At 43.9% G+C, this 17,287-nt stretch overlaps 1 protein-coding gene across 1 annotated transcript in view; it reads left to right on the top strand.

Moving 5' to 3' along the window:
• Positions 1-17,287, top strand: part of bahcc1b (BAH domain and coiled-coil containing 1b) — a 247,453-nt gene that overhangs the window by 178,150 nt on the left and 52,016 nt on the right. Inside the window, exons 15-19 of the mRNA XM_078571020.1 lie at positions 8,498-8,630; positions 10,290-10,560; positions 12,050-12,295; positions 13,578-13,784; positions 15,257-15,615. Of these exons, the coding sequence (XP_078427146.1) occupies positions 8,498-8,630; positions 10,290-10,560; positions 12,050-12,295; positions 13,578-13,784; positions 15,257-15,615 (1,216 nt within the window). The remainder of the gene's footprint in view (positions 1-8,497; positions 8,631-10,289; positions 10,561-12,049; positions 12,296-13,577; positions 13,785-15,256; positions 15,616-17,287) is intronic.

Raw genomic sequence — 17,287 nt, forward strand, 5'->3', positions numbered from 1 at the left:
TAAGGTGCCATACACTATTTGAAGAAAGGAGGGGGAATTTTAGCTGGTGCCGTGACCAGATTATTTGGTCATTCCCTCCTTTGTTTTTTGTGGCCTTGCTATGCAAATTGGCTGTGCTTTAAGCCTACATGATAAGATTAACTAAACTCAAAAGTGATCGATTGGTTTTAAAGTGTTTTTAGCATATTTCACACATGACAAGGCACTTTATAAATGCAAACATTTTCTTCAGATTAGTTTATCCAGTAACACCAATTCAGCACTCGTTGAGGGTAATTCTCAACTTCACTGGGCAGTAAACATGGCAGAGCAGGTCATTCGGTCATTATAGGAGTCGGCTGATTTTCATCCTATTGCAAGCAGTGGACGGAGTTGTCCAAGGGGCAGGTGGTCCACCTTGCCAGATTACCACCCAGGGTGCAAAGCTGGAAGTCAGCCTTTTGTTTAAGCAACATTATGCAAAAAAGACAATCAGCAGTGAACGTGAAGGAGTTAGATGGTTCTTGCCTTTCAATTTTTTAAAAGCAAACCTAGTAGTGGGATTTTTTGTAAACCAGCAGATTATGTATGTGTGCAGACAAGAAATGCACAGGCTATTAGGCAGAGCTTTGGCAGTTGTTATGAACAGCTATGGTCAAAACATAGATTGAACATTGACCCGGTAACAATGTACCTTTTTTATTTCAATTTAACATATTGCCACATTTTCGAACATAGCGTTTAAAATGCTGCTTTCATGCTACAAACAAGACTGTGACTAGATCCCATTATCACTTTTTACACAGCAAGGTTGCACAATATCACATTTAGCTTAATTACAATCCACACAAGCAAAATTGACTCTCCTCCACAACTATTGGCATTATTAAAGGTGGAACTGGAAAAGATAATAAATCATAACGTTTGTATGGAGCACACGGAGGTACACAATCTGGAATACGTTCCAAAGTAGTAAAATATTTTGAGGTTGAAGGTGGGTTTCATAAACCAGCTGAGCTGCCCTGTCAATTTTTGTGGCATCTTTTCAATCCCTCAATGTGTGGCTGCCTCGTAATCCACTCCAGATCCTTAAAATGCCGCTGCTTCTCTCTCTCTCTCTCCCATAGGCATTCTTCGAGCAGCAGCAAGTGGGTGGAGAGGATAAGTCAACTGAGCTGGTCTCAGTTCAGCTGATGGGAGCTCACTTTCACTTGACTATTTTGACTATTATTGTTGACTAACATGTAGGCAGGAAATGCAAGAGAATATTTTACACATGACCCACCATATTAAAGGGCAATGTCTGTCAACAGTACCCACTCCTTTGCACAAAATGATTAAGAGTTCCCAGTGTGTGTATGAATATCAGACTTAATTCAGTCAGAGCCCCGGGGGAATCACATGAATCAACTCCTTGGTAACAGCACACATTCTGTTCCCTTTAAAAATCCCCCATCTCTGCTCCCCATTGTTTTATTAGCTTGCCTCCAGGTGGGATCTGGGTTTGGAAGGGAACATGACACATGTTGTTGTGCAGAAAATTTGTCAAAGCACTTCTCCTTGTGCACTACAGTCTGGAACTGTCTTCAGTTTTAGAATTTCTGTAAATTTTAATTAATGCCTGTACTTATCAATTGTTCTGCATATTAAATGCAATCATTAAATGGCCTTAGTTACCTGATAATAATCTGACTTCTACTCAACATGTAGCATGCACCTACTTACAAACCATTTACAGAAAGTTTCACGCTCACAGCAGCTCTAAATCGCTCATTAAGGGAGAGATTTTGGGTGCAGATACAGGCTGAGCACATTCAAACGCAGTAACTCATGACTTACAGTTGTGCAGTGAAGTAATGAAGTATCCTTAACGATTTCAAGTCCAGCCAACAGCGTATTCTTTCATCATGTAAACATTTTATGTACATTTTTCTCAGCAGTGAGATTTTACTGGCCAGGTTGACATGGAGTGAAAGATCTATATATCTGTGTGCAGCAGATGTAAGCAAGTTTATCCATGACAGATGGAGCACTGAGAGAGCAGTAAAAGCAAAAACCTCGGTCCGAGTTTAATGCCCTCTCCCGTAGCAAGTTTGGTGGTGGGGGTTGCATTTAATCAGGCAAGAGGATGGCGGGTGGGGACCTTGCCACCTTCTCACCTCTGCCCCGATTAGGGCCGTGGTGGGAGGGATTGTGAGCTGCCTTCCCACCCAATTAATACCCACTTAAAGCCCTCATCCCACCAACTCTGCTCTTCACAAATGACGGGTGGGGCACTCGCCATGCAGGAAACCCGAAAAGCGAACCCTGTCGGGCTTGCTTATGGGCTTCCAGGGAGTTCCCGCGATCTGGCACTGAGTGCCTTTGAAGAGGAACCTAACATTGGGAAGGGGGGTTGGGGGAGGGCCCACTTAAAGCAACTCTGCTGCCCTTCCTGCGGACCTTCCCTACCCCCATGACCCCCCACCCCACAATCACCCTCTTGCCATCTCTCGCCGGTGGCCTGGGTCCCTCGGCAATCCTGGGCCTGGGGTGGGTCCATTATGGGTGGCAACCACAGCCTCCCCGGTGGCCCTGCCAAGCAATGATGGTGGGCGGGACTTCCATCCCTGGGGTCCTTGTTCACAGGGAATGGCCACCACTGTCCAGTTAAGTGCCTGATTAGCATTTAATGTGGCCGGGGGTGGGGGGGCTTCCAAAAAGAGGCGATGTGGGCCCTCGCCAGCTAGAGAGCTGGCAGGCAAAACCCCCATCACCTACATTAAACACCAAGTCTATTAATAAAATGTTATAATTAATTGCAGGTAAAATAGGTTGTTGTAGGTAAACTAAAGCAATGTATGCAATCTTGGGGAGGGGCAAGAAGGTATTTTACTCTCTCCCCCTTTTCTATTGTCTACACTCCAGCCAAAGGTTATGAGTCCCACAAGGGAGGTATACAAATATAGCCCAGGGTAGCTCTCCTCTCCCTGGGCGGATGCACTTGGCCTCCATTTAGCACTGTAATTGAGATTAGGAATTCATCCTTTGAGGAATGCAAGACAGGAGCCAACACATTAGTTAATGTCACAGGTCAGAGTGCTTCTTCTCCTTCTTAGGCAGTCCCTTGGGACCAAGGATGACTTGTTGGGTTCTGAGATGGCTGATGAGTCCAGTGTACGATCTGCAGGCTCTGCTGTGTGTGGAACAGGCGGTGCTTGATTGGTCAGACAGATGAGGTGTGTGGAGATTTGTGTGCTCTTTCCAGGGCCTTGACTTCATTTTCCCAACAAAGTCACTCGATGTGTTTGGTGCCTTCCAGAATGAACCTCCTCCATTTTGGTTGGTCACAAGCCAGGTACTCCCGTGAGTATGTTTGACCTCTTCAGGGATACTTTGAGGGCCACCCTAAAGTGGTTCCGCTGTCCTCTTGGGAGTCTCCTGCCATGACTGAGTACCAGGTAGAGCAGTTGCTTCAGGAGACTGGGGTCAGACATGCAAACTACATGTCCTGCCCCGGTGGAGCTGGTTTTGAGTGATTAGTGCCTCAATGCTGAGCATGTTGGCTTGTGAGCAGACACTGTTTTTGAATCACCTTCCTTCCCACCAGATTTAGATTCTAGTGCACTGTAACACCAACCATACAGGACCATCACACCATCCAGCCATATTCCCACAGGTGGCCTTTCAACATTTGCAGGTAATCTGGAAACTAGAGTAACTAAAAGGCAAGAATCTCAGCTGGTTTATTATGAATTTAACTTTCCTAAACACTGTTAGGCGTGGGTCTGTTCTCCAAGAGTATACTGAAAAGTTGAATGAGTGTGTTTTGGCTCCCATTTTTAGGAATACATTTATCTCACCTCCCCCTCCCTGATCCAATTATGATCTCTAATCATATGTTTTAATACTCCGCACATTAATATCATCAGTCTGTTGCCTGATGCTGGCATTAGCTGAAGTGAACCTAGGGCCCACAATCTTAAACATTTAAATATCTGATTTCACTTGCTAGTGACACAGTGATAACATCTCTATTTGACTGTTGGCACAGTTTGCATTATGTAATCCAAAGCACGAAGTGTGATGCCAAATACTGAAAGTTAAGATCATTTGCAGTATACACTGTAGCAGCCATAAGCAATGTGAATACATGAACTGCATGACGCTGTACTGGCACAGTAATCTGAAAGGTTTCCTGAACATGCTGTAGACATGTCAGCAATCTGAAATAAGGAGCATTTTTATGCTTGACGGAGCTGTCATTTTTTTTTAAGTTTCCAAACAGGATCTGAAGAGGCAGAATTAGTGAAATAATGCTGCCATTTTAACTTCTGGACTGCAAAAAATTGAAGTTTCTAAAATACCAATTGCATGGACACAGTCTCTTGGCAGACGTTATAGCGGAAGCCAGAGCTTTCCTGTCAGCTACTGATGGCATTCATGGAAATAGAACTTTTGGAGCAGTGTCTGCTTGTCCCAGAATTGAGCACCTTCAAAAGGGCGATGATACCACCTGAATGTAAAACAAAATTCAGGGTTCTTCCATCCTATTGCCATTGTTGGAATTTGATGAAAACTGTAAAATGCTGAATCGCATTCAATTTAATCTACACCATGTATTTGCACACCTGGCTAGATAAATCCACGTTCAAGTCCACAGAATTTTCACCCAAACCAAATCTGGAAAGTCTGCTCCATTTAGACACAGAAGGCCGCTTTTCACTTATGAGTAATGTTTTCTTGAGTCTATAAAATACTTAGTCAACTGATAACTGGTCCCCATTCTCACTGAACTATCCATTTAATTAGGTCAACTCAACATCTCATTACTCATGGCAGAGACCAAACATCCAATATAAATGATGTACATCTTAAGTTTCTAATTGCATATTGTAAATACAATACAGATATTCAAAATAAATGAGGGTTTATTCCACGGGTATAATTTATGTATGGTTTAGAGAAGAGTCAAAAGTTGTACAGTCAGCAGTATGCCCAGGAGTTTAGAACTATTTATTTCAAAGCGTGAGACTGGAAAGAATAGACTATTCTTAAACAAAAGAATTTATTCAGATTAAATGGAACTTGACAAGATGCAAAGGTTGCACTGCAGTTTCTTACCCATTAAACTTTCCACTTTTGTTATGCTAACCATATGAAGTTAATTCTGTTGAGTTCTATTGGTGCTCGTGTAGTTGAACAGGGGTCTCCTTCCCTCTCATGCATGAGCAATTTAGGACATTGGTGACACTTGGCTCTAAGGTCAGGAAAGGGCAACAGGCCTTAAGGTCAGTGTAAGAGCAGTCATGTGAGATTTGCTAACAGAACCAATGCTGACTGTGCAATTTGAACCCAGGATCATGACCCATTTCATTCAGAATCAGATTACAGGCTACTCAGGCACTAAATTAAATAAATAAAAGTTAAAATTATGGAGACAATTTCTCTTTTGTTGTTCCGAGCAGGGATTTAGTTAAGCAATAATTTGCCCTAAAGAGCAGTAGGTGATGTTTGATTGAAAGAAGGGCTCAGAAAATTGAACCTCGAATCAAGGAGTTTGCCAGTTCCTTTGACAACTCAAGCGAGGGTTTAAAATAATGAAGCATATTGTTATCTAACCATTCTATGCAACGTATTCAATCCTTTCCGTGTCATGTAATTATGAACATCAATGTTCTTGAAATGTTTTCTGCACTGAAAACCTGCCACTTACAAACTGCCTCAGTTGAGTAAATGGGGTGAGCTGATTCTGATTGGCTCAATATATATTTGGTCTATTTCTCAAACGTCTCTATTACCACAAATATGACATTGTGGTGGTTCGATCTTATGGGGCTGGCAGCCCATCTTACAATGACAGCTCTAAACCATCCCCTACTTGCGGAAAATGCAATACAGAGCCCTGCTACCCGGCATCCAAATGCCAATTCAGCTATGCCACTAAACGCCAGCAAGTTAATTTACTGTTTGTTGGCGGTGGGAAGATTAACAATTTAAAGAAAATGCTGGTAGTGTTTTGAAATGCACTTGGCATCTGATTTGTAACAGACTATATACTTACAGTGATCTGACATACTCCGCTTAACTTAGATTGAAGCTACACTGTACTAGTCTACCTGGGGATCTTGAAGTACAAATACACCAGCCCCTAAAGGTCGCGCCACAGGTTAGGAAGGCCAAGCACCAGGATTTATTTCTAGTGGGATGGAACTGAAAAGTAGGGAAGTTTTGCTAAACCGTTTACGGAACCGTGGTTAGACCACACATAGAGTACTGCGTGCAGTTCTGGTCGCCATATAAAAAGGATGTAGAGACACAGGAGAGAGTGCAGAGAAGATTTACAAGGATGATACTGGATATGTGTGGGTAGACATATCAGAAAGGATGAACAGGCTGGAAAAAGAAGGCTGACAGGTCGCTTAAGCGAGGTGTTTAAAATTATGGCCAGAGTTTTACGGCCCCCCCGCAGCATGTCACCCCCTGGTGGATGCGGTGAGCCATTTAAATCTCCGTGCAGTTCAGCGGGACTGTAATATCCTGCCAGGCGGGAGAGGCCGTAAAATCCCTGGCCTATGACATATTTTGATTGAGTGGGTACAGAGAGAGTGTTTCCACTTATGGGGAAATGCATAGCCTGATACCATCCATATAAGATACTGTTGTCACCAAGAAACCCAATGGGGAATTCAGAAGAAACTTCTTTACCCAAATATTGGTGGGAATGTGGAACTCGCTATCACAGCGAGTGGTGGAAGTGAATATCACAGATGCGTTTAAGGAGGAGCTAGATAAGCATATGAGAAAGAGGGGAGGAGAAGGGCATGGACTGGTTGGGCTGAATGGCCTGTTTTTGTGCCGTATACCCTGTGTGTTATGTAAAAGCATTGCAACGCCACTAAAATAACACAGCTGTGCATCAGCACAAAATGTGTGGAATAAGTGTTTTTGCAAATGAACTGGCTATCCGGACCTGCTTCTGCGAGCATTCGATGAATTTTTAGAAAAGGCGAGCTAATTTTATACACCCTCACCTAAAATAGGAGCTCCTATCACTGCCACTGTTAACTGAATCAGTACAACAACAGTTGGAACTTAGATGACTTACTCCGAAGCAGAGCATTTTGTGCACATTTTTGTTTTTTGGAGTACAAGAGGATTTACATTTCTTCCGGCTGCAGATCGAACAAGAGCCTGTAGGCAAGGGATTTAAAAACGTGGGCATGCACATCGGCTTTTGTTCACAGTATCCCCAGCGTAGATAGTTTTTCCCACAACAGTAATAACTGGGCGTTGTGGGCCCCAAGAGAAATGCTCACTGATTACTAGCACCAGAAAAAGGCCTTCTCCCCCCCCACCCCCCCATTACCCAGTGATTGAGATTTGCTTCACTGTTTTCTTACTCCTGTGTGATCACTGACATTTCCAATCTGTGTATTAACCTTGCTACGAAAATGCTCAAAAAGCAGATGCGAATGAACAGGAGTTTTAACAAAATTATGAGCCAAATAGCAAACAGATGGAAAGTTGAAACGCAACATCAAAATAACAAGAGGTCACATTTCAGTTCCTTGACCTTACCTACCCAAATCTTGAAAAAGTAGATTTTTTTTTTTTCGGGCATGTTGGCTGCTATCCCTATATGAGATTGTTCTGATCGAATCCAGATGAGATCATGTAGCTATGGTTTCACTGCAAAAGCAGCAAATCTCAGGTTCCACCAGCAATGCTGAGGATCCTTCGGCAGTCTGTCAGTGTGAGGAAACAGTTACAGAGGATGAGCAAACAGGTCAGGTTTGACTTTCCTGATTATACTCTGACTGCTCCCACGTCCCCGACATCAGTTCAAAATTGTTTATGCTCCAAAACTACTGCGTACAAGGTTTTTACAATGGGCCTGCAGTAAAAAATGTTAGTAGCAAATCACCATAGTTATTTCCTCTGATCTATTGTCACTTTCTGCTTCAAAGAAAACTGCAACACATGCATCAGGATGGTAATTTAATACTGCCCGGTGCATGAACTGACTCGAGAGCAGAGGTGAGTGCAAATGCTGAGAGAGCATTTTTGTCATCACAATTAACCTGACCTTGAATTGAATCTGTTCTTTCAGTGTAAAGGGGATTGAAATGTATGGAAAGTGGAGTTGTTACCATCTGTTCTGCACATTTTTCTCATTGTCTTTTAATATCCATCAATGTACTTTTGTGAAATGGGGTGGGTTGCAGGGCAGGGGAGAAAGAAGTCAATGGAAAATGTACCTCATTCTCAAAATGGAAAATTCCTCAGCGTTAATGTCCCAGTGGTCAATTAGAAACTTGATGCTGAATGACTCGGAGTAGAAATCTATCTATGAACTATTCGAAAGCAGCAGTGAATAGTCTAATGGTGATCTAGTTTAATTGGTGATTCAGAGATTACCACATCAAGCTGGGTCTTGCTCAGCGAGGCCAAGTGGGCCTGTCAGGATGTGTTTGTTACAGTAATCGCTTCGATAATGCAGAGCACTGAAGGTGGCCTTTTCTTTGTGTATTTCTAGATCCATCAGGACAGGCCTGAGCCTCCTCTGTGAGGAACTGAGGAATGAAGGGGAGCCCAAGAAGAAGAAGTGCAAACTTCCCGGGAGGGAGAGCAAGGAACAGGAATATGGCGGCAATAAGACTGGGTCAGAGGTCAGTAAACCAATCTTGATGGTGTAACAAACAAATGTGTCTCATGTTTGGACTATTTTCTTCTGATGGCTCAGTTAATAAAGAAAAAGTTCTGTATGGATGAAGCTGAACCTTGCTGACATGCCATATTCCTCCAACTTCATTCCCTACCCGCTGCTGAGTTGGCTGATCTCAGCTCGTGGCTGGTGATAGCAGTGCTACAATAAAGTTCAGCATCCTCAGATAGGGAGGGAGAAATCAGCCAGTGAATTCACACCTCATCACTACCCCATGACTCCTACTGGGATGAACGCGCATCTGAACATCAAGCAAAGACCGACCGGACTGAGCTGGGTATTGACGTCTCCCTGCTTCCCACTCTAACGGTCATGTCTACCAATGGTCTTTTTCATGGTGTATACATAGTCACTTGGATGGTGGACAGCACCCACGCTGCCTCCTACATTACAACAGAGATTCCACCTCAAAAGTAAAGCACTTCGGGAGCAGACAGAGGTTGTGAAAGGCATTACTTAATACAAGACTTTCTTTCTTTCACAAGTTGGCACTTTCAAAAGGAAGAGGGGAGGATATTAGAGGAAAAACTATTTTGCTGTGACAGCAAGTTCTTCTGTTGAGACTTTTAGGAAAATTTACATTCCAAGGTAGAAATTTATTTTAAAAGTTGAAACAAACCTGCAGCTTTAGAGACATCATTTACCATTCGTGAGCTCTGGAAGCCATACTGAGGAGAGTGCATCTGACAGTGTTCCCAGGCAGGATACGCTATCGCTGTATTAAATGGAAACTGACAAAAGTTGTTGTGGGAACAACACAGTTGCAGCCAGTGTGAATAAATCAGGTGGGGCAAACAGGATGAAGGATGGGGGCAGAACTGTTGTGTTGCCGGATTCCATTTCAGCCTATCCTCCTTCAGGTACCAAGCCCTAAGAGGGCATTGGTAGCCGTGGACTTCCATTGGATTGGTCCGTGATTATGCTTGGCAAAGTGGTTTGCCATTGCTCTCTGCTGTGTAGCTGACCAGGAAACTCTCCCCACTCTCACCGCCTGCCATCAGGCACGTTGGAAGGGTTTACAGGCAGACAATCATCCTGCTTGGCCACGTTATGAACTCACCTTCTGTGACCATCAGGTCCTGGAGTTTTTTCCTGCTTAGGCTATCTTTGCTTGTAGGGGGTGTGTAGCTCATGTCTTTCCCCCGTCAATTCTGCTTCCTGCATCATGTGCCTCTTTTCTCAATAGAGATGGGTGGAGGAATGTGGAAAGGCCTTTCTCATTCTATGTTCTACACATCAGAACACTTGTGTTTTCTTCAGGAAATATTTCAGACACCTCATGGACTTAGGGCCCATCAAGTAATGCTTTCATGGGCGAGAAGCCCAGCGGAGGAATTCATTTGATAACAGCATTCAGGCAGCATAAAATGGGAGGAATAATTTTAACAGGTAGATTCAACCTTTCAAACTGTTTTAACATTACAGTTTTGGGAAGGAACCAGTTAGCTTTCAGGGGTACTGTTGGCAAATTGGAACATTGGCCCGAGATAGACTTTGGTGTTGCAGTAACGAAACGGTTCTCGAAGTAGACGCTAGGAACATACATCAACGTAAATAAATGGTAGCATCTTTTAATCTCACACATAACATGGATTTCTTTCAGATTAAACCAAGGGCAAAAAAGGACACCCCTCAAACCAGCCTCACGTCTAAATTGGGAAAGTACAGCTCGAGGCCAAAGCAGAAAGTACTGGGCAAAGCTGCAAGTAAATCGCACACGGCGGCCATCCTGAAATCAGCCAACACCAGTCCTTTTAGGGGCAAAACATCAGCCCTGCCTGGCAAGATTCAGAAGCGACTGGGAAAAGCAAAGACTGCCTCAATACCACACAGCCAGGATAGAGCAAAACATATTGCAGCAACTTCTGAAAAGGGTAAGTGTGCTGCTAGAAGACGTGGAACTAGGTCTCGAGTTTCAGAAATGTAATGGCGTCCACGAGTCATAAAACAACGTGCACTCACCTCATGATTTTTTTTAAAATTGGAAATCTGAAACAGATACAGAAATGCTAGAAATTCACAGCAGGTTTGACAACACCTGAGAGCACAGGCAAGTTAATAATTACAAGGACTGGAGAAGTGAATGGCATTTATATAGAAACAAAACAAAGGGAAGCGATGAAAACACATACATTCTTCCTCCCTTCCACACACGTTTTAAAATTAAGCTTATTGGGATGAATCTCATCCTCCCCACCCCTGTGAATAGTTACTAACACTAGAGTGCCATGTTTAATACAAGTGCAAGAATTAACCAATCATTGGTCAATATTGTGCCCTGATTGGTACTTTTAAATTGTTCTGGTCACAAACTACTTATCTGGGTTTTGTCCCGTACTCACACATTGGAGTAATTCTATGACTTTGAAACACTCATTCTAGGACAAATTTACAGATGACAGGAGCTTAATTTTAAATCTAGGTCACCTATGCACACAATCCTTTTTATCAAGATGCTGAAGAACTTAGGCTACCTAGAATTGCTCTTTGAAAACATGGGAAAATGAGACTCTTTCACAAGACTTTTACCTGCCACAAATCTCTGGCGTAGGCTGATAGGTTAGATCATTTTCTTGAGGCGCATGTTTTTAAATTATTCAGTTTTATTAGGCAATCTCCTGTGGCATTACATAAATTGGGAGTCAAGTAGTCCTCAGGTGAAGCAGGATTAGAGGATGGGGTGATGGACATGCAGGTGGAATTTAGTTCCCATTTTAAAAATCATGTTGTTGTAGTGTTCAATTCTTCTGTGATTGATTGTGAGAGTCTGGTGACTGACCTATGTTCACTTTGCTTGATTGGTTAAGCCTGGGTGATGACTCAAAGCTAAAATAAACAGAGCCGCTAGAAAATACTAGAAGCTAGAGCAGGGATGAGCAAGAATACAGACATTTTGTGATTGCAGGGATACTTCAAAGCACTGTAAATGAACCTGTTGCCCACTTAGAAACTAGGGTCATCTCTGCATTTCTCTGAGGAAAAATCAAACATATAAAATTGACAACAGTTGTGCCCCTAATTTTATACATAAATACTTTGATTTTCTGTTATTATTGATAGTTGCATTGAAAGTTTTATAGGCATATCGAAAAGTAGAGTTGGTGGGAATAAGGGAGCATCTTTACAGTACAGGCAGGAGAGGGAAAGACTATACCTCAATTTAATGGCTAGTGAGAGGACTTAAGTACAGTGTGACAGGATTACATATGCAGTTTCCCATTGTGAATTTATAATGGGGAAAGTTGGCACAAAAGTCTGATGAAACATGGCAACAGGAATTAGAGTTTTGTAGACAGAAAGTGCATGTGGACACAAGCTTTCTAATATAATAATTGAAGACGCCAACTTTATTTTCAATTACAGCCTTGAAAATGGAATCGGGAGAAGAAGATGGTTTACCAAGTAGTAAAGCTACTTTTTCAAAAAACAAAGCGGTTCAGAAGGCTAACTCTGTCATTAAAAAGAAACCCGGTATTCAGCAAAAGAGAAGGGCTGTTGGAGTCAAAGTGCAGAAAGCCAGCAATAAGAAGCAGAAGCAGGAAGCTCAGCCAACGGTGAATGAGAAGGAATGGATGTCCACAGAGAGTGATGGTTTCTCTTCAGATGCTGGTATGCTGCGTACGGGTACTATGCCTCATAAAACCACTGAGGAATTATAACATGGAACCAGGCCATGTGGCCCAACCAATCTGTCTTAGTGCCTATCCCCAAGAAGTAATCCTGTGTGCCCAGCTTGTTTTACCTAATTCCTTATCCTCCTTTTGTTCATCCATCCAATTTGATATGGTTTCTGCTTCGCTCACTAATTCTGCTAGTGCGTTGCACAGATTCAAATCCCTCTGAATAAACAGTTGTTTCTGCTTTCTGTCCTAAGTTTCATATCTAACTTCAATATCCCTGTCCTCTCGTTCTCTGGTTTCCATCTACTCTACCCCACCCGTTCATAAATTTACACACTTCTATCCAACCACCCCGTAATCTTGCCTAGTCGAAAGGCCCAAATTTTCAAGTCAATGCTCCAATTCAAAATATCTGCTTTTGAAACAAAAAGGTGCCACTGAAGTCCATGGACTTTTGGCTGGCTCGCTGCATTTGCTGTGGCAGGGCCTGGAAAATCCCGGCCACCCTTTCCGGAACTAATGTGACATAGATGGATTAATGTTGGCCCCGTGCACAGTGTCTCAGTGCGCAACACTGATTTATCAATACTTGGCAGAATTACATCATTGGGTCTGCTTAAGTCTACAATTCTTCGTAAGGTGAACTGCAGGATAATAGCTTGACTGTAACAAGGGATTACTGAGAAAAGGTGAGATACCTCAGTACAGAGAGGGAAACTATTAGTGGGCGAGTTCACCTGTCCTCAATCACATGCCTCTTAGTTTCTGGGGTAATTAGCAACAGTGGCAGAGACTTGGAAGCTGAGTGACTGATTACAGTTTTTTGGCCAGGCTTCTCATCAACTGAAACCCATTATAACTGGACTGTTTCCCTTGCATCACAAGTGGAAAATGTAGAGTCTTTCTTTTTGAATAGCACCTCCAAGGCAAGAGACACTCATTCAGAGATTCAGAATCTCTGTTAAAGTGAGGTCTGTATTAGTCAGTAAGAGAACCATTTCAAAGTAAGATAATCCATTTTAGGAACAATTGACATCTTGAATTGTACATCCTATTGACAGTTTGAGATGTGACCAAACTGGCTGGAGTACCATGCAGGGTGGTGAACTTGTGCCCAGTAGTTTGTCTTCACATTGACCAATTGTCAAAACAAATTCTGCTACCTTCAACACTGTATTTTGTCCACATAATTAAAGTATTAAGGAATAATCGAATGGACACCTGCACAAACGTGTTTGCTAATTTTTTCCCCCCATCTTTCTCTGGCCCAGATATGAGTGAACATGACAACAACTATAATAGTGCTGATGGCAGTGATGCCATCACTGAACTGCCAATCAAAGACTCCAACCTGGGGTTGCGCACAGAATACTCGACAACACTCGCTGCAACCGACATTGGCCCATCGCCTTCCTCTGTCGTGAAGCTGGAAGCCAATCAGAAAGCAAAGAAGAAAAAGGAAAGGCAAGGCCTTCTGGGTAAGTAGCAGGTAATGCTTAGAAGAGCAGATCAGAGCTGGGAATCCTGCAGAGAGTATCTCACCTCCTGACTTCCTAAAGCCTGTCCACCAGCTATACGGCACAAGTCAGGAGTGCGATGGAATACTGTCCACTTGCCCAATGAATGTGGCTCCAACAACACTCAAGAGCTCAATGCCATCCAAGACAAAACAGCCCATTTGATGGCACCCAACCACCACCTTAAACATTCACTCCTTCCACCACTGGTACACAGTGGCAGCAGTGTGTACCATGTACAAGATGTACTGCAGCAACTCACTAAGCCTCCTTCAACAGAACCTGCTGAACCCACCACCAGCTAGAAGAATAAGGGCAGGAGACACGTGGGAACAGCAGTACCTGCAAGACCCCCTCCAAGTTACTCACCATCCTGACTTGGAAATATATCAGCATTGCTGGATCAAAATCCTGGAACTCTCTCTCTAACAGCACCTTGGGTGTACCTGGACCAGATGGACTGCAGCAGTTCATGAAGGCAGCTCACCATCGCCTTTTCAAGGGCAGTTAGGGATGGACAATAGATGCTGCCCTTGCCAGCAATGCTTACATCCCAAGAATTAATATGCATATATAAAAAAAATTGCCTCCAACACAGCACAATCACAAACTGAATGGAGTGCACATAGGGAAGCTTGGCTGATGGCGAGTTTCCCTCTTTAAATTTAATTTTTGTAGCCCATTCAAATAAGTATGACGTCTGCCCAAGAATGAGAGCCAACTGTCAAAAAACAGCCATAAAAGTTCCAAACAAAAGCCTCACAAATGTACTTTGCAATAAAATCTGTTAATAGGGACCACCTGCCACATGTAACCACAACTGCATACTTCCATTCCCAGTTCTGATTTTATTATTAGGAAAAAAAACATGTCCATAGGAAACTTGCATGATCGGCACGTGGCTTAGGACAGCTTCCAAATGGTTATTGCAAAGCACTCAGAGCTGCTGATGATAAACAATGGTAGAGGGATTTAGTTTATTCAAATCTCATTTTACTTCACAGCTGTGCAGAGGGACCACCTACAAATAAGGACTAATTCTGCAGTAGCTGTGAATGGTCACTGTTGACAGATGCCACTGTATGAAAACAACCCATTCCCCACCGCCCCCACCCCATCCCTCAAATTGCCTCAGGGAAGCTTACTGAGTCGAGCTAAATATCTACAATGATCTAACTGCGTCAAACCTTCAGCTCCTACTGTACTGTGCAGCCTTCACAGGCCATTGCTGATTCTCCTCACATTTCCGCTCCCGAGTGCCGGGATGGATTAAAGGCCACCGGAGGCATTCCGTGTGCTTGATGAATGGGCTGGATTCGGCTGAGGGGGTGGTGGGGGGGCGGTGGGGGGGGGGAAATGGGTGAGTTCCTGCTTTTCCTCTTGGATTGGCCAGCGTGTGTGTGAGTAGTAAATTCCTCTCCTTGTGTTTCCAGGAACTCTCGGATTTTCCAGTGCAGATGGAGATGTGAAGATTAAAAAGCGCCCTGCCAAGCACGGCCTGGAACCTAGCAATGCAGTGAAAAAGACTGAGAAGCTGCCGCCGATTAAGAAAAAAGCGCTGAAGGCAGGAGAAAAGAATAAAAAGCTGAAGAACGCTAAGGGGGGAGCAGAGGTGACAATTTGGCACCGTTTTGAATCTGACCTGCGGCCCCTGCTGCACAACGAGCGATTAAGTCCCGGTGATCCTTCCGTACCTGCAAAACTGGCATCCAGAAGGCAGGCCAAGAAAGGCTCTGCCAACAGATGTAAAAACATCACCAGAAAAAGCAAAGTACTGCAAGCAACTTTCAAGGTAGGTTTTAGAAAAAACAACGCACCTTCCAACCGAAACTAATCGTTTTACATCGTTGCCCGGACTGTTGTGTGTTAGCCAGCATTCTTTAACTCCGGGCATTTTACTGATAAGTTGTTTAACCTCAAAAGGTTTCAATAGTTTTCGGTTTTATTTCGTGGCTCCTTCAGCCACGTACAGTACCTCTGCCAGGTTTCACTCTTCCCCCCCCGTGAATAATGCCTTTTTAAATTTGTTTTCAAAGCCCCTGCAACGCCTCCAGTGTCAGCACCCCTGCCACTTGGTTACCCGCGTTCAGCCGAAAGACTGGAGCAGGTCAGCCACAGTCGTGTCTCCAGCTGCTGTCATTGTGTCCTTATATCAGATGACAGGAAACCATTTTGCACAGTGGGATGGATTTCTTTGAGGATTTGATCCCAGTGCTATGTCACCACAAGCACACCTCAATCACTGACCAGCACCGCTCACCCGTTGAGGATAACCAAATCCGACAACGTGCCAATAAGGATTTCGTTTAGAATTGTTTATTTTTTTCACCTTGGCCGCGGATTCTCTCCCCCTCCCCCGCCCTCTCCAACTTTAAATCTCCCTATACCACACATGACAATAGCAGGACAGATTTCCCTCTGGATTTTCCTGACTCCCACTGTTCGTGCAGCACTCCTCAGTTCTGTGTTTCGCAGTGATAGCTCAGCCATGACTGGAGGCTAGCAGTGCAGAGAGTCTCTGGCATGAGCCCAAAGCCTGCTACTGTGTGATACAGTGTCTTACTCCAGCAGTCTGCTGCGCTGATCGGATTGCCAGAATCTTAAAGCTAAACTGCCCGTAATTCAACAAAAAAAAAAGTGAAATGGCAATGGCATCTTAAAATGTTTCACCAGTTCTTTGCATTATCTGTGTGCTGCAGATTAATAAAGGCTGATTTCAGACTGCGTCAGAAATCGGTGGTGCGGGGGCTGGAACAGGTAGCGCTCCCCTCCTCCCAACCACCCCACTTAAATCCTGGGCCTCGTTTACAATCCACAACTCTTGATACCTGCCTGAAGCCAGCACCTTGTGGCAGGCGGGTGGGGGTCGAGAATGGTGGTGGTTGGCGGGGAGTGGGGTGGGGGGGTGGGTGGTGGAGTGGGGCAGAACAAGTCTCAATCTGGGGCCATACGAGCAAGGAGCAGGAGTAGGCCATTCAGCCCCTCGAGCCTGGTCCGCCATTTCAAAAGATCATGGAAATGATCCACAGCACCTTACACAATGGTCAGTGGGGAGGAAGGGATGGGTAAGTCTACGTCCCGGGGATGGAGGAGTTTCTGGAGAGGGCAGGCCCAAGGTACGCTATTGGGGCAAGAAGGAACATTCCTGCTCCTCCAAGGATATCAGGAAACTTTAAAATTGAAGATGAAATCACTCACCTGAGCCAGCTGTGGCCACTATCCTCTATTTGAACCTTTGAATTTAAGCAGGTCAAAATTGTGAACGCACAACTTGAACCCTTGACACCCCAAGACACCCCCTTCCCCCCCACCCCCTCGCTATCCAGGCCCCTAACCACATTGTTCCTACCAAACAGACCAGGAGTTGAAATTAGCCCCATAGTTTTGATGTACATTAAACTATCTTCAAATTTAAATGTCTTTAAATTGACTGCTCACCCTGTCCTACAACTCCCTATTTCCAC

This window comes from Cetorhinus maximus, chromosome 24 (assembly GCF_964194155.1).
Source record: "Cetorhinus maximus chromosome 24, sCetMax3.hap1.1, whole genome shotgun sequence".
In the NCBI taxonomy this organism is placed as follows: Eukaryota; Metazoa; Chordata; class Chondrichthyes; order Lamniformes; family Cetorhinidae; genus Cetorhinus; species Cetorhinus maximus.